General features: G+C 38.8%; 1 protein-coding gene across 2 annotated transcripts in view; it reads left to right on the forward strand.

Moving 5' to 3' along the window:
* Positions 1-25,140, forward strand: part of LOC148126699 (vomeronasal type-2 receptor 26-like) — a 76,250-nt gene that overhangs the window by 36,861 nt on the left and 14,249 nt on the right. The window contains exons 5-6 of one of the 2 annotated variants that reach the window (XM_087928237.1): positions 4,821-4,882; positions 5,974-6,262. The exons of the other annotated variant lie outside the window; for it this stretch is intronic. Of the exons in view, the coding sequence (XP_087784363.1) occupies positions 4,821-4,882; positions 5,974-6,024 (113 nt within the window). The 3' untranslated portion in view covers positions 6,025-6,262. Of the gene's footprint in view, positions 1-4,820; positions 4,883-5,973; positions 6,263-25,140 lie in introns of those variants that run through there. 2 annotated transcript variants of the gene reach the window in all.

Below are 25,140 nucleotides of genomic sequence, written 5' to 3' on the forward strand. Positions count from 1 at the left end.
TGGAGGAAATCCCAAGGATTTGGGGTTTTTCCTGGTGCAGGTTGGAAGCTATATGGCAGAATATGAAAAGGAGTTCACCTCTGAAGCAGCCAAAGTAAGATGTGTTACCAGGACCCTGGAGGGGATGGCAGCTGACTGGGTGGTGACTCTGTATAATGATAACTCCCCAACTGCGAAGCCTTGATGTTTTCATGACTGCCTTGAGGAGGAGGTTTGAAGACCCTCTGGTGGAGAGAAGGGCCAGGATCAGAATGAAAACCATAACTCAAGGGGAAGATCAGTTGCTGACTACACCCAAGAGTTTAGACAGCTGGCATATCGCATCCGAGGCTGGTCCCAGGAGGCTCTAATAGAAGCCTACAAAGATGGCCTAAATGAAGAGGTATACCACATGTGCATCTCCAGAAGGGATCCGCATGACTTGCAGTTGTGGTACCTGCTAGCGGAAGAAGTAGAAATAGATCTAGCCCGAAGCAGACGCTGAGGAGGCCCTGCATGGAGCAACCTGCTCCCTCCCGACTCCGAGAGATCCCTAAACCCCGAAGGGAGGGGTGATGACAAGGGCCAAATCCACTGCCTGTTTTCGTTGTGGGAAGGAAGGCCACCGAATTGCGGATTGTCGAGTCAAACCAGATCCAAAGAAGGGACGGGGCCCTGGAAAGAAGCCCGAATCCTCCCCAACCAGGCCTCGCGAAACTGGGCTAAAGATAGGGGAGGTTGTAGAAGTTGCTCCCCAGCGGAAAAGGAGCTGGGACCTCCGACTCTTCCCGGACGAGAGTGAAACCGACTCGGAAGACGACATCCCGGTAAGTCCTAACCGTGGTCTCCTTACCATCCCAATTAAGCTAAGGGTGCCCACATCGGGTACCGAGGGGAGATGTTGGCCTTATTGGACTCGGGGTGCACGAGGTGCCTAATTAGCATGAAAGTAGTTAAAGGCATGGGCATTGGACTAAGAAATTTGAAAACGCCCATATCCTTTTGCCAATTGGATGGGTCTGAAGCGGAGGTTGCCCTGCACGGTTCATAACGGAGCCCTTAGAGATGACCATGGGAACCCACAGCGAGACCTTGTGTTTTATTGTGGCTCCCGGGATGGAACAGTCCCTAATCTTGGGGTTGCCCTGGCTTCGGAAATGGAATCCCCAAGTGAACTGGAGAAAGGGGTGGATACGGATTCGTACTGACCAACCTCCGGAAGGGGAGGAGCAACCCCCTGGAACCGGGGAGAATCCCCATCCGAAGCCCCAAACCCCTGCTGAGACGGCTTCCACAGGGCCGAGCGCATAGAAGGGGAGGAGAAAATCCCGAAAGAGTACTGGGACCTAAAAGAGGTTTTTAGCGAAGAGGCCTCCGATGAGCTCCCTCCCATCGGTCAACCGACTGTAGCATCGAATTTCTACCGGAGTGACGCTACGAAACCAAAGATGTATTCGATGACCCCAAGGGAGTTAGAGGAATTGAGATTGTTTATCGACAAGAACTTGAAACGAGGGTTCATCCAACCTGCCAGACCTCGAGTGGCGGCCCCTGTGATGTTCCGCGAGAAGAAAGATGGCTCCAAGCGCTTGGTGGTGGACTATCGAAATTTGAGCGCGGTGTCCGTGGAGAATGTGTACCCCCTTCCTCTAATGAAGGACATGTTAGCTCACCTGGCCAAGGGAAAGATCTTCACGAAACTGGACTTGAGGGAGGCTTATTACCGAATCCGAATTAAAGAGGGAGACGAGTGGAAAACTGCATTCAACTGCCCGATGGGTTGCTTCCAGTTCAATGTTCTCCCGTTTGGCCTACAGGGGGCACCAGCTGCTTTCATGCAATTGATCAACCAGGTGCTTCACGAACATTTATACAAGGGGGTTTTGGTCTACCTGGACGATATCCTTATCTACTCGGAGACCAGAGACCAACATGTGAAACTGGTACGGTCCGTGCTGCACAAACTGCGCGCTGCCAAATTGTACGCCAAATTGTCCAAATGTGAGTTCCATCAAGAAAAGATTGACTACCTGGGATATCGTATCTCACCCGAGGGTCTCGAGATGGACCCAGAGAAGGTACGAGCTGTATTAGAGTGGGCCCCACCGAGAACCCGAAAACAACTTCAAAGTTTCCTTGGATTTGCCAACTTTTACCGGCAATTCATCCCATGCTTTGCTAAAATAGCCATGCCTATCACCAACCTCCTAAAAACAAAGGGAGAAGCGAAGCCAAAGCCCAGTCAGCCATTGAATTGGTCTATGGAGTGCCAAGCTGCTTTTGAGAAGCTAAAAAGACTATTCGCTGCAGAACCAGTGCTAAAGCATCCGGACATGGATGTCCCCTTCGTGATCCAAGCTGATGCGAGTGATGTGGCGGTAGGAGCGGTCTTACTTCAGTTAAACGAGAAGGGGACACTACAACTGTGTGCCTACACCTCCCGTAAATTAACTGACACTGAACGTAGATGGGCTGTCTGGGAGAAAGAAGCTTTTGCAGTCTGCTGGGCTCTAATGACCTGGAGGCATTTTCTGGAAGGCGCGAGGTACCCATTTGAGGTTTGGACTGATCATAAAAATCTGGAGGCCTTAAAAACGCCTCGGAAATTATCTCCTAAGCAAGTTAGGTGGGCCCAGTACTTCAAACGATTCAATTTCTTTCTGAAATACATCCCAGGAGGAAAGAATTTTATGGCGGATGCTTTATCTAGGATGCCACAATACAACAGTGTTCGAAAAAGAAGTGATAAGTCCGATTGTGCCCACCACACAGCTGGCAGCACCAGTGGTCACCAGAGCGCAAAAGAAGAAACAAGAGGCAGATCTGTCCAATGATTTGATCGAACGATTTAAAGAAGCTTTGAAAACAGATGAATGGTTCCAGGCAAATGCAAATAACTGCACCGTTAGAGATGGGTTAGCCTGGATGGGAACGAAGCTGTATGTACCAAAAACATTGAGGAGCCAAGTATTACAACAAACTCATGATTCCAAGGCAGCGGGTCACTTTGGTTTCGTGAAGACCTTACACCTGGTGAAACAGCAGTTCTGGTGGCCCTCCTTGAAAAAAGACATTGAAACTTATGTAGCAAGCTGCCCAGTTTGCGCCTCAGCTAAGAGACCTCCTGGTAAGCCGCCAGGTCTGTTACAGAATGTGGCCAGACCAACTGCCCCTTGGAAAGAAATCTCTATGGACTTTATAGTAGATTTACCTGAGAGTGCTGGGCACACGGTCATCTGGGTGGTGACCACTTGTTTTCCAAACAGGCACATTTCATACCTTGCTCCAAGATTCCCTCGGCGAAGTCGTTAGCCAAACTGTTCATTATACACGTCTACAGACTGCATGGTGTTCCTGAGCGTGTAATATCAGATCGAGGAGTTCAATTTACCTCGAACTTCTGGAGGAATTTTTGAAGTTAATAGGCTCCACCCAAGGTTTAAGCTCCGCCCACCACCCCCAAACTAATGGGGCCTGTGAGAGGACTAACGGGGTGTTAGAGCAATATCTCCGGTGTTACATAAATTATCAGCAAGACAACTGGGTGGATCTGCTACCTTTTGCAGAAGTGGCGTATAACAACTCCGTTCACAGCAGTACTGGTTTTACCCCTTTCAAAGTGGCCATGGGACAAGATTTTGTACCCATACCTGAACTCCTCGAGAAACCCAATATCCAGTCATTGGATGACTGGATATCTCAACTACAACTCAATTGGCCAGTCGCTCGTAAAGCTCTGGACGAAGCGCATCAATCCCATAAGAAGTTTGCGGACAAGAAGAGAGCCCCACAAAAGTCATATCAAGTAGGCGACAAAGTATTCCTCTCAACCAAGTATCTGCAGACCACTCAGAAATCAAAGAAGTTAGGTCCTAAGTATGTGGGGCCTTTCCCTATTGAGCGAATTGTGAATCCTGTGACGGTTCAATTGACTCTACCAAAAACTCTTCATCGCATTCATCCTATTTTCCATGTTAGCCTGCTAAAACCCGAACATACCTGTACATTGAGACCGACGCAGACTGATCCCCCCGTCCCATTGTTGATTGAGGGTGAACAACATTTTGAGATTAAAGAGATTTTAGACTCTCGGAAATGGAGGGTCGTCTACAATATCTTGTAGCCTGGAAACATTTTCCCCCTCTCATGCTGAGTGGGTGAACGAAAAAGACATTAGGGCTCCTGACCTGCTAAAGAAATTTTATACTAAGTATCCTGATAAACCATAAGAATGTATGCAATGCTTAACATATCTTTTATTCTCTCTTACAGGGACTAATGTCCTTTTTTCTAGGGGGTCCGAATGTCAGCCTCAAGATCTCTTCGGGTACCCCAACTGCTATCCATCCCCTTTATTTCTCCCTTAGTTTCTCTACTGCTAGGCTTACTTCCTTCGGCTGTCATTAGCAACGGGGGGGGTAATTGTGGAGGGGAAGAGAGCTGGAGGTGTTTTGCATTCCTTTACTGTGGGCAGAAGAAGGGGGGGATTTCTTCTTTCCAACTTTCCATTTCCTTGCTAGCCTCTATCCTTTTTGCGCAGCTGCGAAGTCTTATCAAAATATGTCAAGGTCAACGGACAGAGGCCTCATCACCACCTGAAGATGCTCACATGATCATATTCAGAACTTTTAATTGGAAGAGACTTCTGGACTTCGGGGGGTGGGAACAATTCCATTTCTTTGTATGTGTGATCTGCGCGCCAAATTCTCACTTTCGGAATTCCATTTGTAGCTTCCTTTTCATCTTCCAGTAAAAGAAGAACTTTGCTCTGAACCATGGAGTCCGAGTATTTCTTTCTTGGATTTTGAAAGGAGCACACATTGACACTGTGTCTTCAACAGCGGATGCACAGCAATCTACTGTGCCAAGCAATGCAGCTGAGCTTCAAAAGCAGGAAATAAAGGTCAGTATGGAGCCGGAGCAGGTAGGTGGGCCCACACCTGATCATCAGAACAAACGAATTGGCTCCCAGATGACCTTTGGAGCTTCTGGTTCAGCCAAACCGGCAGAATCCCACCCCTGGTCTAATCACACTTGGTCAATGAAAAATTCATTCATTCATTCAAAAGGTAACACACAGTAGTAGTCCAACCAAGGAATCCATGATGGTGGTTCTGGTGGTTGTGGGATTGTTAAACTCGGGGATAAACAATATTTACCTCTTAACAGGGATGGGATTCAAATTTTTTAACAACCGGTTCTGTGGACATGGTTTAGTTGTTGTGTGTGGCTTGGTGGTCATGTGACAGGCTGGGCGTGGCCAACTCAATATCACTCACATCGAGCCACCCATCTCCTCGCCTGGCCTCTCATGACTGTGGGGATGCTGCAACCATCGTAAGCGTGAAAAATGGTCATAAGTCATTTTTTTCAGTGCCATTGTAACTTTGAATGGTCACTCCACACAAGCAAAGTACCAGCAAAGGAGGGGAAAAAACCTCCAGAGAAGTTCCAGAGGCAGGAAGTCTAGTCCTGCCAAGAATGTAATAAGGGTTAACGGAGAGGCAGTTTCTGTAAGCAACACCAGAATGTATCCTTCCTGCCTTCCTTACAGGATTAGGCCAGTAATTTCCTCTAACAACTGGTTCTCCAAACTGCTTAGAATGTTAACAACTGGTTCTAGCGAATATGTACGAACTGGTAGAATCCCACCGCTGCCTCTTAATCCATAACATGGAAAATTAAAGCATTAGAAATTTTAAAAAGACAAATTTTACCTCTAATAATTGTAAATTTAATTTGCATCCTTTCTTTCACACCTAACCTCTCTGTGCTGAGTTTGTATCTTTATTTCTCTTGTCTCTTGAACCCAAATGCTCTCTCTCCAGGGTTCCTGAATTAGATCTTTTTTGTTTATGTGGTTCCATGATTTTGATAAAGATGGACTGATTAATGAATTGATTGATTGGTATATCTTATGGTCTGTAATATAAACTGGATTTGATGAGCAAAAGCCATTGACCTGTAACCTTTCTTCAATTTCAAACAATTCAGATGTTCCTGAGAAAGGTGAACATACAAGGACAGTTTCAAACTGGCAAATAGGAGAGAGGTTTCCTCTGATACAAGTAACCTTGCATAATCCACCATGTTCTTCTATCTCTTCCTACCTCATCCTTCAAGGTCTTCTTCTTATTCCTCCCATTATGGAAGACATTCAGCAGCTTGTAAATTAAGATCCCCAAAATTGTCAACCTTAGATGTGTCTCATTTAAAAAGCACATTGATCAAAGTGCTCTGGATGAATCCAGTATCCTTTTCTGTGATGTCACCCACCTTCCTGAGTGGAGATGGTCCCCTCTGGACAAGGAACACAATCATAGCAGCAAATTGGCTGTCCTTTCTGAACCTGCTTGAAAAATCCAGCACGGCAATTTTCCACACATTTGGACTGAGGCAGAGACTAAAGAAAAAAACAAGGAATGGCAAATGTACTAAGGTAGAACTAACCATCAATGAATAACGGAGGTGGATATACTGTAAATTTATAGCCTAGTCAAGCTGGATTTCACTTAGGTAAATAAAAAAATCCTCATTCCCAATGTTGCAGGGGATTCAACGACTGGCAGATTCTTCACTTAATTTTTCCCCTTTGCCTTTGTGCTATCAAGTTGCAAGAGAGGACATTTCTACTTAATAGATTCTGGAGAGGAGCAATTGAGAAAGGATTTAAGCATGAAGTGACAATTAGTAGTTTTTCCACATGGCTGTATTAATATGCATTCCTCTTTTCTTCATATACCCAATTTAAAATGTACTGTTTTATTCATATTAATGTTTAGAAGGAATTTTATTCTGAAAGTTTTATGAAATTTTTATTTTACTAGATTCATGAAACAGAATAAAACTGTGATGATGAAAGAAACTTCTTTCCAGTTGGATCAGGAAAGTTTTCTACTGGACTACATGTATCATTGCAAAGCCACCCCATTTGTAACCACCTCCCAGTTAAGATATAAAGAAAAACTTCATTACAGATCAGGAATGCCAACCTTAATGGATCTTTTCTTTGTGGATTTGTATATTTATTTGCTAAATTTATATGGCTGCCATGCTGGTGAATTAAGACTAAAAATAACTGCTTAGTTTCTAGAAGTTAGAGATATACAGATAATCAGAGTTGGAAGGGACCTTGTAGGTCCCCTTGTCCAAGCCCCCACCCAAGTGGGAGACCCCACAACATTTCTGACAAATTGTAGTCCAATCTTTTCTTGAAAGTCTCAACTGATGGCACTCCCACAATTTCCGAGGGCAAGCTGTTCCATTGGTTCATTGTTCTCACTGTCAGAAAGTTTGTCCTTGTTTGCAAGTTAAATCTCTCATTGTTCAGTTTCCATCCATTATTCCTTGTCTGGCCTCCAGGAGCTTTAGAAAATAGCTTGACCTCCCTGTGGCAGTGCCTCAAATATTGGAAGACCGCTATCATGTCTCCCCTGGTCCTTTTCTTTACTAGACTAGCCAAGCCCAGTTCCTGCAACCGTTCCTTGTATGTTTTAGCCTCCAGTCCCCTAATTATCCTGGTTGCTCTTCTCTGTACTATTTCTAGAGTCTCAATATCTTTTTTATAATGTGGTGACCCAAACTGGATGCAGTACTCTTCGTGTGGTCTTACTAAGGCTTTATAGAGTGGTATTAGTACTTCCCTTGATCTTGTCTGTATCCCTCTGTTAATACAATTTAGGATTGCATTAGCCTTTTTGTCTGCTGCTGCACACTGCTGGCTCATATTTAGCTGGTTGTCCACTAAGACTCCAAGATCCCTCTCATAGTTACTGCTATTGAGCTTGGTTTCACTCAGTCTATATTCACTCAGTTTAGAGAGAGGAGATGCAGGTGAGGTCATGAGAATATCTTCCTCAAAAAGAAAAGTCAGGCATTTTTTTCCTGCACTACTTGGGACATGACTAAGAACTCTGTGTCAGCAAGAGATGTTTCTAAGGTCAAGCTTGGTATCCAAAGAAGGTCCTTTCTGTTGGAAAACCACAATTAAGTGATACCCACTGGCATGAAAAGATAGCTATTATTGGTTAAATTTGGAGCCTCCTTTTTCCCAGAATTTAGTTCAGTTTACTTTATTGTCATTGCACCTCATACAACGAAATCAAACACCATCTTCAGTACACATCATGACCATGAAAATAAACACAAACATACATCCTTCACACTCCACATATTTCATTGAAACTCCCAACACCGCACCAACACTGCACTATACAATACTGCACTATACAACACTGCACTATACAGCAGCATTCAACAGGGCTATTGCCCTGGAATAGAAGCTGTTTTTCAACCTATTTGTCCTTGTTTTTATTATCCTGTCTGCCAGATGGTAATAGTTCAATAAAAAGGGTGTGTGTGTGCCCAAGATGGATCTTTGAGAATATTTTGAGTTTTCTTAAGGCAGCGGGAGCTATAAAGCTCTTCCAAAGAGGGGAGAGAGCAACCAATGATCTTCTGGGCAATGACATTAACTCTCTGGAATGCTTTCCTATCTGCCACTGTGCAATTGGCAAACCATACAGGGGTGCAGTAAGTTAAGATACTCTCTATGGTGCAGTGGTAGAAGGTCACCAACAGTTTTTCATTCAGTTGTTGTTTTCTGAAAAGTCTCAGGTAGTATAATGTCTGCTGGGCACCCTTTTGACCAGGGCTGCAATGTGAGCACCCCAGGTCAGGTCCTCTTTTATGGTAACACACAGAAACTTAAAACTGGCCACTTGCTCCATTTGGTCTGGATTGATAAGCAAGGAGATTTAGAGAGAGATTTAAAGCAACTAACAATTAAGGTAAAGAATTGTATTCAAGGATATACCATATAAAGTAATAAGCTGAAGACCAAAACTAAGTAACTTTCTTTTTCAGATCATCCTTCATTTCTTCCAATATGAGGATGGGCTTTTCTTTGGATCAAGTCATGTTTCAGTGCTTTGGGGTTTTTTGGATTAGGGCATATCAAAACAGTCATTATGGTTTCATGTGAACTGAGAGCCTTGGACCTTTTCTCCAGGAGCAGAAGACCTATTCTTCTATCCCCAAGGCATGAAATACAACTGTGGATAACTCTGACTAGGTATGTTCTGTTTAATAACATCCCAGATTATACACCCGCCCAACCATGGCAAGCTAAACTTGAATTCCAAAACTCATTTTCCAATGGTATCAACAGGAAGTGAATCCAGTCTTGATTAGAATTATCCTTGACTCTTTTACCTGACTGGGAACTTGGGCCTTGGAGAAAAGAGTTTCATTATATTTTGCTACTCTAAGGAAACATGGAAACAAGACAAGTTGATGCTCTCAACATCAAAATCCCCAGCATTTGATGGCAATAGCAATAGCACTTAGACCTATATACCGCTTCACAGTGCCTTACTGCATTTTCTAATTGGTTTACAAAGTCAGCATCATGCCCCCAACTATCTGGCTCCTCATTTTACTGACCTTTGAAGGATGGAAGACTAAGTCAACCTTCAGCCAGACAGGATCGAACTCCTGACTGTGGGCAGAATTAGATGACAAGACTACATTCGAACCAATGTACTACCAAAGTTCCTGGAAAAAATGTCCCCTTTCACTAGCTTTATACAGATAACAGTTTGCACAGGGGACACAGAATAGCCTAAAGAATTATCACAAGGCATCCCATGATGGACATAGCTGAATCAATTTGAAATAATGTTCCATATTACAGCATCTGAAGGACCCCTTATCAATTGTACTGAAGCCTCCAAAGTCATTTAAGAAAATTATAAGGGTTCTACTCTCCACATTCAATTTTCAGAGAAGGCCATTTTTTTTGGTGAATAGCAGAGGTGGCATTCAGCAGGTTCTGACCAGTTCTGGAGGACCAGTAGTGAAAATTTTGAGTAGTTTGGAGAACCGGCAAATACCACCTCTGACTGGAGATTTTACAGAATCCTTCCCCTGCCACACCTACCAAGCCATGCCCATAGAACTGGTAGTAAAAAAAAATGAATCCCACCACTGGTGAATAGGTTTAGCCATTTAAAATGTTTCTCAAGGCTTTGGAAAACAGAGAAAAGATACCAATGTTTCACCTACCTTATTGAGCAACTTTAGCTGTGAAAGAGCATCTTGGTCAATAGTAAGCCTCTGTCTTTCAAAACTGCCTAGTTGCTTTGTAATGGGATCCTCTCTGGAGAGAACTATCATGCTTATAATGTTCAGATCTGCTGCTATATCCCCATTTTGGTCCAAGTACAGTTTCATGTGGGAAAGATTGCAAAACTCATTCTTTTTCAGAAATGGATGGAACTAGAACAGAAATATCCAGGATTTGTAACAGCAGAAACGTTGTTTATTTTTCTAACCCCACATGTTTTTTTTTTCACATTTGAATCTTTCTACTACAGTTGTCTCACTTGCAAATATCCTGAGCTGGAAGAACAAGTGTTATCAGTATCCCCAAAAGAGAAAAAAGAAAAAGGTTCAGCAAAATTAGCCAATCATATGTTGAAAATATATATAAATTGATAAAGTAAATGATTAATAAAACTTGTACACTATAGGGATCATTCTAGGCTGGGTCATAAATTGAACAAACAAATAAATGCAGAGATTATTCACATAAAGTCCTTGAAAACTACAGGGTAATTACCAAAAAGCCTGAACTGGTCAGGGAGAAAGTTGTGAGGCTAATTATGTCCCAGGTAAACCAGACATGAAAGATGGCCAGATGAGGTAATTCTACTTTACTTTAATGCTACATTAGCAGAATTTTCTAATTCTGAATGTACAATTTTCCTACCAACTTTTTATTCATCCTGAAAATCCTTTCTCACTTTTTTCTCTTACATTACATAGCTGTGGGCTTCCAGCTTTTATCCGGTCCTTCCTTAGGGGCAGCAACTCTTCTTCCTGTCCCCAAAGTCATTCTCCATCTTATTACACTTCCTAAATAGATTATAGAAATGCTGATGATATAACTTGATTTCAGTAAAACAATTTTTGATGAGATTAGGAATCTAGTTAAGTGATGGCTGGATGGTATGATAATTATCTGAATTAATATTGATTTGCTATCAATAATTTTCAATAATTTGCAATTGAGCCTCAAGAAGACCAGATGAGACCGGGGAAAGAAGAAGGTGCGGTAGGTGGACAAATGTAGACCAAAGAACAACGTGAAGTAAGATCCACAAGAACTGTTAGACCTAAATATAAAACATAACTATGGAAGAAAAAAAAATGATTTCTATGAATATAAATGGATTGAACTCTGCTATTAAAAGAAGAAAAATCTTTCATAAATTAGAGAAGTTAAAATTTGATATAATTTGCCTACAAGAAGTACATATTAAAAAACAATATCAACGATTATTGGTAAGACCAAAACTGGGGAAAATTTTTACTTCCTTGACTAACTGTAAGAAAAGAGGAGTGGTCCTGTATATTAAAGAAAATATTATAGCAAAATTGGTTTATACTGATGAAGATGGAAGAGTATTAATGGTTGAAATAGTGGATAACAATATAAAAATATTACTTGTTGCAATTTATGCTCCGAACGATAAACAAGAAGAATTTTATAAAAAGCTACATATGAAATTAATTGGACTGGATCATGGCAATATAATTATGATGGGAGATCTTAATGGAATTGTAGATAATAAATTGGACTATACAGCGACAGCATTAAAACAAAATAGAAAGACTCTCCCTAAATCCTTTTTTAAAATGGTAGATGAATTAAATTTAAAAGATATATGGAGAGAAAGAAATGGTAAAACGCAGCAATATACTTTTTATTCAAATAGACACTTATCATGGTCCAGAATAGATATGATTTGGACCTCATCAGAACTAATATCTAACATTCAAGAAACAAATATAGAAACGGGTATATGGGCTGACCATAACCCTATGACAATTAAATGGAAAGGACAAAGAAGAAGACCTAGATGGACATTAAATAACGCTATCTTAAAGGAAAAAGACTTTATACAATGGATGGACAAAGAATTGGCCTTCTTTTTCATTGAAAATAAAAAAGAAGATACTTCAATGCAGAATGTTTGGGATACAATGAAGGCATATGTGAGAGGATTAATAATGGACTATACAAAGAAAAAGAATATTAGGAAGAGGCAAACTATTAAAGCTTTAGAAGATGATTATAAAAAACTGGAAAAAGATTTGCAGAATATGCCACAGAAAAAAGATATTAAATTCAAAATGGATATAATTAAACATAAGATGGGTCAGGCGGAGAAAGAGGAGTTGGCACACAAAATTAGAAGTGCTAAACAGAACTATTTTGAAGATGCAAACAAACCAGGTAGATGGCTAGCATACAAATTGAGAAAGGAGAAAGAATCTAGGAGAATAGTACAGTTAATAGATGATCAAGGTCAAATGTGTTATGGTAATAAGGACAAAAAGATAATTATCCAAGACTTTTATGGACAATTATATAAACAGGAGGATTTTGATGAGGAAAGAATTAAGCTTTATCTACAAAATGCTAACCTACCCAAGATATCTGAAGAGACTGAAAAAATGTTAGAAAGTACCATAACAATGATGGAACTAACGGAAGCATTTAATAGGCAGAATAATGGAAAAGCACCAGGCCCAGATGGGCTCCCGGCAGAATTTTATAAAACATTACAAGAATCGTTGAGCATTCCATTGTTAGAAGTTATGAATGAAGCCATGTTAAATAAGAAAATACCTAAAACATGGTCAGAAGCTTATATTACACTTATTCCAAAAGAAGGGACTGATCTATCACAAATTAAGAACTATAGACCTATTTCTTTACTGAATGCAGATTACAGAATCTTTGCTTCCATCTTGGCAGAAAGGCTCAAAAGATATCTAAATAACTTTATTCATCCTGACCAGAATGGATTCCTGCCAAGGAGACAAATTAGGGATAATATGAGGGTAATTTTGGACACTTTGGAATATTACGAGGCACACCCTGAAAGACAAATGGCTTTGGTATTTTTAGATGCCCAAAAAGCATTTGATAATGTGAATTGGAGATTCATGTTTTTGTTATTGGAACAGATGGGCTTTGCTAGAAAATGTATTCATGCAATAGAAGCCATATATGATAAACAAACAGCAAGAGTGATGATAGAGGGAGATTTTACAGATTCTATTAATATAAGAAAAGGCACAAGACAAGGTTGCCCATTATCACCGTTGTTATTTATATTGACTTTGGAAGTGCTGAATAGAAACATTAGAGAGGATCCAAATATAAAAGGAATGAAATTTAAGAAGGAGAAATTTAAATTGCAAGCCTTTGCGGATGACTTGGTTTTTATTTTGGAAGATCCTCTAGGAATAGCTTTAAAGCTACTGGAAAAGATAGAGATTTATGGTGAGATGGCCGGCTTGAAAATAAACAAAGATAAAACAAAGATCTTGACAAAGAATATGTCATTAAAACAAAGAGATGAATTGGCAGATTTATTGAAAATTCAAGTTACGAATAAGGTTAAATATCTGGGGATATATTTGACGTCAAGATGTACTACATTGAAAGAGAATAACTATGTTAAACTTAAACAACAGATAGCATTTGATTTGAAAAAATGGGAAAATCTACAACTGTCATTGATAGGTAGAATTTCAACAATCAAGATGAATATTTTACCCAGAATTTTATATTTATTCCAAACCATACCAATTAGGCTTGGTAAAGACTACTTTGAAGATTTAAATAAAATTGTGTTGAAGTTTATATGGCAAGGTAAGAAAGCCAGAATAAAATTAAAACTTCTGCAAGATGCTAGAATTAGAGTAGGTTTTGGCCTTCCGAATTGGGAGTTGTATTACCAAGCGGCAAATTTAATGTGGGTTAAGGATTGGATAACATTAAAAAAGACTAGATTGTTGACACTAGAGAGGCATGATTTATTACTGGGATGGCATGCTTTTTTGTGGTATAAGGGAACTAAATCGCAGGGCTATTTTAGAAGGCATTACATAAGGGAGTCTTTATGGTTGAATTGGGAGAAAATTAAGAGAAAATGTTATTTGAAAATCCCAGTCTGGTTATCAACTATTGAAGCCTTTTCTTATCCTATAATATATGAGAAAGAACAAACAGTTAGATATGGGGAAATATTGGATGAAAAGAGTGAACTTAAAACAATGCAAAAACTAGAAGAACAAGGCATAAAGATGAATTGGTTTTCATATGTGCAAATACATTCAAGGTATCTTATAGATTCTAAAGCGGAGGGATTTTATGATAAATTGACTGATTTAGACAGGATCTTGACAGGTACTGATGAAAAAATGATTAAAAAATTATACACTTATTTGTTGGAAATTTTATTAGAGGAGGAACAAGTTAAAGAAACGATGATTGTTTGGGGGAAGAATTTTGGATATGGGATTGATTTGGAGAAATGGGAAAAATTGTGGTCTCAAAATTATAAAATGACAATGTCAACAGCTTATAAAGAAAACTTGTATAAGATGTTTTACAGGTGGCATTTTCCCCCGACAAGAATTGCAAGAATGTTTAAGAATAAATCTGAAAAATGTTGGAAATGTCGTCAGATACCTGGCTCATACTACCATATGTGGTGGACTTGTGAGGACGCTAGAAAATATTGGACTAAAATCCGCATATGGTTGGAAAAAATGATAAAGATACATATAGACTTGAAACCAGAGATTATTTTATTGGGAATCTTACCTGATATATATAATAAAAATTTGAAGTATTTGATTGTAAATGTATTGACAGCGGCTAGGATTGTATTTGCTAAGAACTGGAAGAGTGAGAAAACTCCATCAGAAGAAGAAATTATTAAGAAAATATTGGACTGTGCTGAAATGAGTAAATTGACATTTGAAATCAGAGAACAAGAAGAAAAACAATTTTATGAAGTTTGGAATCTTTTTTATCAATGGTTAGATAATAAAACATAATGATAGAATATTTGATTTAGCATAAAAAAAAATTTTTTTTCTTTTTGATATTATCTTTATAAAACATTATCAAGGTTGATTTGGTATGATCTTATGATTTATTGTAAAATAAATTAAGCAAATCATAGTTATCTTGTTAAAATATGAATTAACAAAATTATAAATGTTTTTTTTTTTAGTGATGATATTAGGTTATACAATTATTGATTGATAATATGAGCTATTATGTAATATAATTATACTAGTGACTGGGAAATGGATGCACAAAAAAAGTGGTAAACTAATCGATGCACGGTATGTAAATTTATGAAGAAGGATATTTTTATGTTTTTTGTGTTATGTTTATGTTAATGTTGTTATGTATGCTTATGCTTGTTATTAAAAAATTTAAAAAAAAATTATTAAAAAAAATAATTTTCAATGCTCCCCATAAAACTCACTAAATAGCCATTTTTTATTTATTTAATTTATATTGCCGCCTATTCATTCATGGTGACTTGAGGTGGCTTACACAATGTAAAACCACATTTAAAACTAAAAATGAAAAAAATAAAAACTAACAAAAAGAATCAAATGAATTAGTAAAGTACAATAGAACAAAATTTGGGAAAAACAAAAAACAAAACAAAACAAAAAACAAACATTAGTCATCTATTCTTCTATGTTTCTGTAATATAGAAAAGTAGAGTTGAGTAATCATAATTTTTGGATAAAATGTTTATACCAATTGATAGACAAAACGATTATGAACTTATTTAAAAATATAAAGCATCAAGAAAAAAATATTTATAATTTTCTAATACAGATAAATACATAAACAAAAGCCACTAGAAAAGTTTTTGGTTTTTTAGCAACTAGGACTTAACAGTGTATGGCATAGCTTATAAGAAAAAAGGGATGGCAGCTTTAATGTACACATTTCATCAAGATTTCATTTGTACATTTTCTTATATCTATGTATGTGTGTTTATGTGTGTGTTTGGTATGTATGTATACTGGTCACTGATTATAATAAATTAGTAGTATGTCAATGATTGGATAATTAACATTATGTAATTGGATAAGAATGTCATTAATGGTGCATTGGAGAAAGGATGATGGATATTACACTTGATAAGAATATTTGTGAAAATGATTTCAAAATCATAGACTGCAAAAGAATTGTGAGTTGGAAGCGTGATGTTCATGGAATGAAGACAAATCCATCCATAAAAGTTTCAGGAGTGAACATCCTGATTTCGAGAAAAATTAAGACAAGTAGAAAGTCATCTTGCAAACACTACATTTTGAGAAGCACAAATACTGGATCAGCTTTAGAAAAAGACAATGAAACCAAGGAAGAGATCGAAGGAGTTGATCTTAGCCTTAAGGAAGACAAGTAGGAGAAGAGCTAGGTTGCTCTTTGAGGGCTGAAAATCAGAAGGAGTCTGATAGCACCTTTTCCAAATGAAATGATCTCTTGACTGGAAAACGGAGGATACAGCACTCTTCCAATAATTGAAAGGTGCTTCACAGAAGCTTGCTATTATTCTAGAGAGTTGGACATGGACAAATGGAAAACTCAACTCCGTCACAAGAGAGGAAATTCTGGCTGAATGATATGGAAAACATTCTAAAAAGAGGAGCAGTTTTAGAGCTGATCTGGTGAACCAGATAAGTTCAGTTTCCCCTGCAATGATTGTTTTAATGCCAAGACCCAGCTGCCATCACTTAAAGCTTTAACTGGGGTTTTTGTAAAGGAGGGGCATGGCACTTAAATGGTCTCAGAGTCTTCTTCAAATTATAAACATAAAATTCTAAAATGCTAATCACAAATTCATAAAGACAGGAAATTATTTAAAAATGCACACACTGTAACATTAATATTGTTTAATATATATACTTACTGTATATCTATATCTATATCTATCTATCTATCTATAACTATAACTATAACTATAACTATAACTATATCTATGTATCTATCTATACACATACACACACACACATATTTGTTTTCGTAGATTTTCACGTGTACAGTTATGCAGGTCTTGGCGTATTCGGGTCTTTTCCTGTGTAAGATTGAGAGCATGTTGGCAATGTTCTTCAACATCAACAAATCACCATTGTTGTTTTTCCTCTGCATTCTTTTGCGCACTTTGCTCACACAAGCATGAAGCCAATGTTGCCAAGATGCTCTCAATCTTTGTATGTGTGTGTGTGTGTGTGTGTGTGTGTGTATGGAATTCAGCTTTGTTCGGGTATTTTCCCACATCATTATAGTTGTGCTTTTAACGTTTCGGCAGAATCTCATCTGCCATCATCAGGCTTCTGTATTGTGTATTGATGGCAGATGAGATTCTGCTGAAACGTTGCTACAACTTTAAAAGCACAACTATAATGACGCGGGAAAATACCCAAACAAAGCTGAATACCATACATGTAAGTACCCACGAAAACTTAAGAAAACAAATATGTGTGTGTGTGTGTGTGTGTGTGTGTGTGTGTGTGTGTGTGTATATATATATATGTTTTCTGAGGTTCCCGCGGGTATTTGTATGTGGATCTTTGGTTGTTCGGGTTTTCTCCCACATAAGATTCGAAGTCTCTAGGCAACGTTTCGATGAAGTCTCATTCATCATCTTCAGGCTTCTGTCTTTGGCTCTTGCTTCTCAGTGCTTCACTCTGAGAAGCAGAGAGCCGAAGACAGAAGCCTGAAGATGATGAATGAGACTTCATCGAAGTTGTCCAGATACTCTCGAATCTTACGCAGGAAAACCGAACAACCAAAGATCATATATATATATATATATATATATATATATATATATATATATATATATATATATATATATGGATCTTTGGTTGTTCGGGTTTTCTCCCACGTAAGATTCGAAGTATCTAGTATCTATATATTCTGAGGTTATACATATATATGTTTTCTGAGGGTATATATATATATATATATTTATACACTCTTTGGAACATTATGTACAAGAGATTGGATTGGTTAACCTTGTTGGCCTTTTGAAGCACAAAAAGGTTGAGATGGTTTCCATCCTCCCTAGCATTCCCTCTCCAAAGAAAGTGAGGACCCCACACCTGCCATGGCTGAAGCCTTTGAGCCTCCAACTTCTCTTCTCTCTCTTTCCTTCTTCTCTTGAACATGGAGGAATAGGCAGAATTCAAGGTATGGGCTAGAGTATTAATCAAAGTATAAGCCATATGGGTATATCGGTTCCAGATCTTGTTTCTTTCCATTTTTGTTTTCAGTGGTGATTTCTGAATGCATCTTCTCTGGCCTTTGACAGAAATGATGTCTTTTGAAAAAGAACAGTGAAAAGACTGATCTCCTAACTGTGGTTGTACAAAGAGATCTGGTTTGAAGGAACTATCATTTGGCCTTTTCTTCCACTGAAAACCATAGGTCCAAACACTATGGACGTATTTGAGAAATGTGTGTCTTCTTATTGGCAATTCCCCAAAGCCTGCATTTATCCAGACTTTCCCTTCAATGGGTTCTGGCAAACTTGTAAGTGTTGAATGGAAAATAAGAAGTCTGTCCAAAATGGAAAAATATTCTATAAAGTGAACAAAGACATTGACTTGTCTCCACTTAGAAACAGCATCCATGAAGAGTTCTGTTTGTCCCGTAGTTGAGAATTGTTGTGATATAACAATACAAATTCCATTCCTGACAAGAATAGGAGTAAAAGTCCTCATGAAATTTTCTCCCTTCTCTGTGTCTGAAGCAAAGAGGCCAATCAAGATCCATCTGAAATGGAGAAGCAGTTGGACAATTCCTGGGTAGAGAATCTCTAATTTAGGGAGCATCTGGTAGAAAAAAGGGAATTGACTTTTATCACTCAGAGCTTCTGAAGCAGTCAAACGGATCTGAAAAAGCGGCAAAGAATGCTGTATTTAGGATGTTATTAGCTTTCAATAAATCCACCTTTTTTGTCATGAGCATATTATAATATTGTATTGCTGATTAGCCAATAGATCATATCAAGATAAAAATATTAAACACAGATCATTAGCAAGAAAAAAAGAAATTAAATATGAATCAGAATAAAGAGTGTAAATCATATTTCTATATCACCCCTATTTTTTTCCACAATCAGAACCACATTTGCAGATTTCAGCTGAACTTTTTTGTTCAAATAAAGAGCCATATTATATGTAAGTTTTAAATTATGTCAACAAAGAAAATATGCTGTTGTTTAGATATAAGGATTGCAATAGGTCATTCATTAATGTGCCATTCAACATACTGAACTCTCTTTCTTATACAATTGATATTAAAATAATAGATGTGTTAAGTCTTCTGTCTCTGGATTTCCAAAAATACACAACATTTCATTATAAAGCTTGGTTAAATCCAATATGAACATATCTTGCTCCAGATTGTTCCAGCTGCACTAGAGGGTATATACCATCCCATAATCCTTTACAGCACTCTCTGGGTGGTTTACAGAGTCAATATATTGCCTGGAACAATCTGTGCCCTCATTTTACCAACCTCAAAAGGATGGAAGACTGACTTAAACCTTGAGCCCTTTCAGGATCAAACTCCAGATTGTGGGCAGCATTTGCCTTATATATCTTATGTGATGTATGTCTTATAAACTTTAAATAAGATAAGCCATAGGGATTCTTTTTATGAATCTGGGATTTGTACATCATTGACAATATAATTAGTTTGGCTGATAGGATATACAAAACAAGAGCTTTCCGTCGGTGTTTCTTTTGTACAGAAGACTTTTTTATTAGACACAGAGACTCTCCTTGACTTTGCAAATGTACAGCAGAAGCCCTCCAAGCAATGGGGATGGTGTCATTCAATGATATGGCTACTGTCATGCTTTCCCACTCCCCAGTGTCAATCCCATCACTAGGCTACATATCTCAAAGTGGCCATGCAGAAAAAGAGCTTTTGAATTCCATAAAGGAGATATGGTTGGATATATCACTTATCCATCCTACCAATCCACTCACTTTCCTAGACAGAGAGGCACACATACAAACCTGTGGGACTTTGTAGGGGTCTACAAATCTTGACATCTGGATGGTGATATCCCTGTCAGCTCTATCAATAAAAGCCAAAGGGTTTTCATTCCTTCCACAGCTGTAGTTGGGAACATTGGCTTCTCCAGTAGAAAGCATGTCCAGCAAGGCATCTGAAGTGCCAATGGGGTTCAAATAGTTGTCATGGATGTTGTAGCCAAGTGTGAGATTGTGCAGCAGCTGGGGATTCTTATTGACCAGTTGAATAACCAAAATAAAGCGTAGCATTCTAGACTGATCAGAAGACTTTCTATTGTAAAAAATGTTTATTTTATCATCACCATCATTATCAATAGCAATATATATATTGCTATTGACTAGTGAATATAAAGCATGCACTTTTGAATGAGCAGTATATAAACTCCTGTAAAAATGGTCATGTTATTATCATCAACAGAACCAACAACACATTTTTTTCAATCTAATCCATTTTGTCTCTTGAAGCCTTCAAAATCTTAATCCAATATTGATTTCAAACCCAGAGACAAATGATACTCACCCATCTCCATTTAATTTTAATGAATATTGGGAAGGTGGAATTGATACAGTCTTCCACCTGGATTTAGAATCGCAAATGCACCATTCTTTGTGGCAGTGCTAATTTTTATCTGCCCAGTAACCAGGGTTCAAAATAATTGAATAATTGATGTAGAACCACCATAAAAGGAAGAAGATGTTAAAAGTGACCCAATTATAAAAATAACCAATTATAAAAATAAGCCATCCTGTATTTCTATAAGGATCAGGAAGTAAATATCAATGAGTAGTTATATTTGAAATGAGCTGGGCGGGGAAAACTACAATCATCTCTAATTTAAACAAAAGTCAGTATTCAAGTCATGAATTCAAAATTGAACAGGGAGAGGAAAATGAGGTGGACTTCTTTCAGGTTTCTTTTTTCTGTCTCATCTTTGAATTTGAATCTCTTCCTCAAACTAAGACCAAGAAAACATGGAAATCAAAATGATTCAGAAAAGTAGACAGGACAGGTGCTGCAATATAGGAGCAAGTGGAATAAGGAGAACAAAATGAGAGTGTTGGAAATATAAATGGAGTGTATGCAACTCCATTATCCTGAATGACTTACAAATGAGATTGAATAGAAGGAGCCTCATTAAAAGGGAACATTAATTTCAATATTTTTGTGCCAGTGATGATAATAGCAATGAAATGGTCTCCTGGTCTGTAATAGCTCCATGGTTTTTCTCCATCCTGGTGTTCCAAAGTCAGTGGACATTTCATTGTAAGATTCCCAGAGATTGGCAGGGACAACAGTAGCATCAGAAACAGAAGCAGGATGTTCATAATTCATGGGGTTCAATCACTCCTCTTCCTGTTTCTAAACAAGAACAGGAAGAAGAGTTGAAGAATTAAAAGTTCTCACACAAGAGCCAAGTGGTTTTCCTGATTCAGACAGAGATAAAGCAAACTTCACCTGGAAAAGAGAGAAAGGTATATTTAACAGCACAAACTAATGTTTTTATTGCTTCAGTCTGATGTTTACATCAGTCACTGGAGAAATAGAAGAAGACATCTCAAAGAGCAGCATGGTGATAATTATAGTGAGAAGCAACTTTTCCTCTGGGGATCTTGAACTTCTTCCTTGGCTCTGTTTGCAGGAAGGAAGCCGGAATAGAGCATGTCCTTCAAAAAATTTAGCAATTGTTTCTCTGCCCAGTTGCTGGGTGGGTGTGGCCATGGTGGGCATGGCCTAGTCGCCTCCTATACCACCCTGGCCTGGGAGTGAAAACAGGCTGTGTGGGACCGTTTTCACCTAGTTTGAGGAAGAGATTCAAATCTGAACATGAATTTATCTTTGAGCCTCCAGAATTGCCTCCCCAGGCTCCGGAGGCTCTCCGAAGCCCAGAAACTGCCTTGTTTTTGGCCTTCCAAAACTTCCACAAGGCCCATTTTTCACCCTCCCCAAGTCTCTGCACTTACTTGTGATCCAAAACAGGGCATGTGGGGACTCCTGGGAGGGCTGGGGCAGAGTAGGTGGGGCCAGCCAGGCATGGGATTTGCCAGTTCACTGAACTGGCCATAAAATTAGCTACCAATTCACTTGAACCGATGCGAACCGGTCACAGCCCATCCCTGGCTGGAGGAAAATGCAGCATTTCAACACCTACAGTATTTTGTTGACTTCTGCTATCCTTCAACATGGAATCTTTTCTTCAGAGACTGCTAAGTAAGATCACCAAGAACTATGGAGTTTGTTGCCCCTCTAGGCTAAGGACACTGGATATGAGTTTCACACAATGTTGCTAGCCAATCAAGAGAAAGAAATGCTACAAAACAGACAGAAGATATTAGAAACACCAATCAAGAAGAACACAGCAAACTCCAAGACTAATAAACACAGACCAAGCCTCTCAACCAATCAGGATGAAGAAAAAAACCATTCTAACAAAGCATGAGGCTAGCATCAAATTTAAAACAGAAACGGCTGTCAACACGATGAAGACAAACCCAATACACGAGCCTCATGATGGCAAATGAGATTCTGCTGAAATGTCGCTACAACTTTAAAAGCACAACTGTAATGACGTGGGAAAATACCCGAACAAAGCTGAATACATACATACATACATACATACATACATACATACATACACACATACATACATACATACATATATACATACATACATACATACATCGATTAGTAAAGATCAATCTGGGGCTCTATTATCAGCTACAGAGGCCTTTAGGAAAGCCTTGCTGGCTGCAGAAGAAATGGTCTTGCAAGGTAGGTGTCGGGGTCTGCGAGGCCTGGCTACAACTATCCAAAGGTAAGTAGTAGGGCAGCTCCACCCGCCATTCCCAACCTAGCTTAATTATTACCTGTGCACTCTGGAGTGGGTGGAATCTTAATTAGGATTTATTTTGGTATAGGGCTTATATTGGGCACACATGTAAAAATCAAGCTATGACTTACTTTTAGGGTAGGTTGTATTTTCGGTGAAACAGGGTAGCTGCATCAAGAAAATAGAGACTCTCAATCACATCTACAACTATTTGGCAATAATTGGGGGAGGACTAACACATAGCCTCAGAGATGGGAAGGCCAAAAGGGCCTCTATCCACCAACTGCATCCACAGAGAATAAGTGGGGACCACCAGGTTCTTCTAAACCAGTTTCTGGATGGGTGGCAAGAAATCCAGTTGCATCATCCACCATGCCAAGGGCACTGCCACTGTCAGAGCTGCAGAACTCAAAAGCCCAGTGTTTATTTGATAAAGCTTCAAAATATAAAATACTGTGGAAGGATAGCACAAAGAGGTCAAGGGGGAAAAAAGACTTATTATCTCTATAACTTTCTCCTATATACCCATACTGCCACTTTTCTGCCTGATAGTTGGCTCTCATCCAACAATTGACATTTCTAGAATTGATTGGAAATTAAATTTCACTTCAGGTGCAAATAATTTTAAAATCAGCTCCAATTTAGGATTGAAATATGGAGAACTAGAAAATCCCCAAATGACCCTACTCTTAACATTAGGAAAGTTTCAATGATACTAATTGGTTCCTTTGCATTAGAAGATAGGCATCGATACAGTGTTTAATAAAACTTCAGAAGTGACTTTCTTCAGCAGTCTCTGGAGACCAAACATCACAATCAAGGACAGAAGTCAATTCTTTGGATGTTGAGCTATTTTCCTCCAGCATCATTTTCTGGGCATGTCCTGACAGGAAGGACCACAACACCTCTCAGGGTATATGTAACACCTCCAAGGTTTTAGTAACTTTTCACTTACTTGCATGCTATTCTCCAGATGACCTTCTGTACATGGAGTCTTGGAAAAACTTCAAAATCCCCAGAGGAGTTATTGCTTATCACTATAATTATCACCATCCTGATCTTTGGGACACTTTCTGCTGTAGTGACTGCCTTTGATATTAACATCAGACTAAAGTAGCAAGAAAGGGATCTTTCATCAGAAAAAGATAAATGCCACAGCTCACTCTCTGTACAGCAGAAGTCAAAGATTGAAATGTTGAATGTACCTTTCTCTCCTTTCCATGTGAAGATTGCTTTGTCTCTGTCTGAATCAGGAAAGTGAGAGTGCTTTGAATTCTTCTCATTCTTCTTGCTCTTGTTTAGAAACAGGAAGGAGATTGTGTCAGTCCTGTACATTATGCTTCGATTGCTTCTGATGCTGCTGGTGTCTCAGGCAGTCTCGGAGAAGCTTAGAGTGAAATGCCCACTGAATTTTGAGATCCGGGATAGGAAAAAACCATGGAACTTTTACCGGCCAGGAGACCATTTCATTGGCATAATCACCACTGAAACAACATCATCACCTAGAACGTTGCCTTTCAACATGGCTCCTTCTAGTCAGTCTCGCTCATAAATTACTCAGTCTGATGGAGTTGCATTCACACCATTTGTGGTTCTAAGACTCTTCATTTCACTTACTTGTATATTGCAGGACCTGCCTAATTTCTTGAATCACTTTCATTTCCATGACTTTCTTACATTGTCTTCATTTGTGGAATAGGCTCAAATCCAAACATGTGGCAAATAAAGCCTTAAACAAGTCCAGATTATTTATGCTTTCCCTTCTAATACTATGTCCCTCACTTGAATACTGAGTTTGGTTTTAAGTAGTGATTGAAAGGGTTGTAGATGCCTCTGCCCAGCCTATTTCCATATGTAATAACTCCTCATTGATATTCAGTGCCTGGTCCTTAAAAGGTAATATGATGACTTCTTTTCACACTTGCTTTTCTGGGTCAGTTTTTCTTTAATAATTGAATGGTTTTGAATGCAAGTTACAGAGCAGCTAAATACTAGGACTTTTGCAAACAATATGTATTTGTAGTTCTTAACCACGGTGAAGGATTGCTCCATCCCATCTTCTCAATGCTCATTAAAATTAGATGCTGATGGATGGCTATCATTTGCCTTTAGCTTTGGATCTATATTGGCTTAAGAAACAATAGGCTTGTGGAGACAAAGAGAATTAAGTTTAAAAGAGATAATTTTGTTGTTTGCGTTGTTTATGATGGTAATAACATGAACATATTTTACAGTACAGGACATTACTTTAAACTGCTAATCATGGTTTTCACCATTCAAATGGTCAATGAGAATCGCAAGTTCCTGCCCAATCTCACACTTGGCTACAACATCCATGACAACTATGCCAGCACCCTTGCTACTTCAGAAGCCTTGCTGGACATGC

This window comes from Pseudonaja textilis, chromosome 2 (genome assembly GCF_049901715.1).
Source record: "Pseudonaja textilis isolate UNSWEBS1 chromosome 2, rPseTex1.2, whole genome shotgun sequence".
In the NCBI taxonomy this organism is placed as follows: domain Eukaryota; kingdom Metazoa; phylum Chordata; class Lepidosauria; order Squamata; family Elapidae; genus Pseudonaja; species Pseudonaja textilis.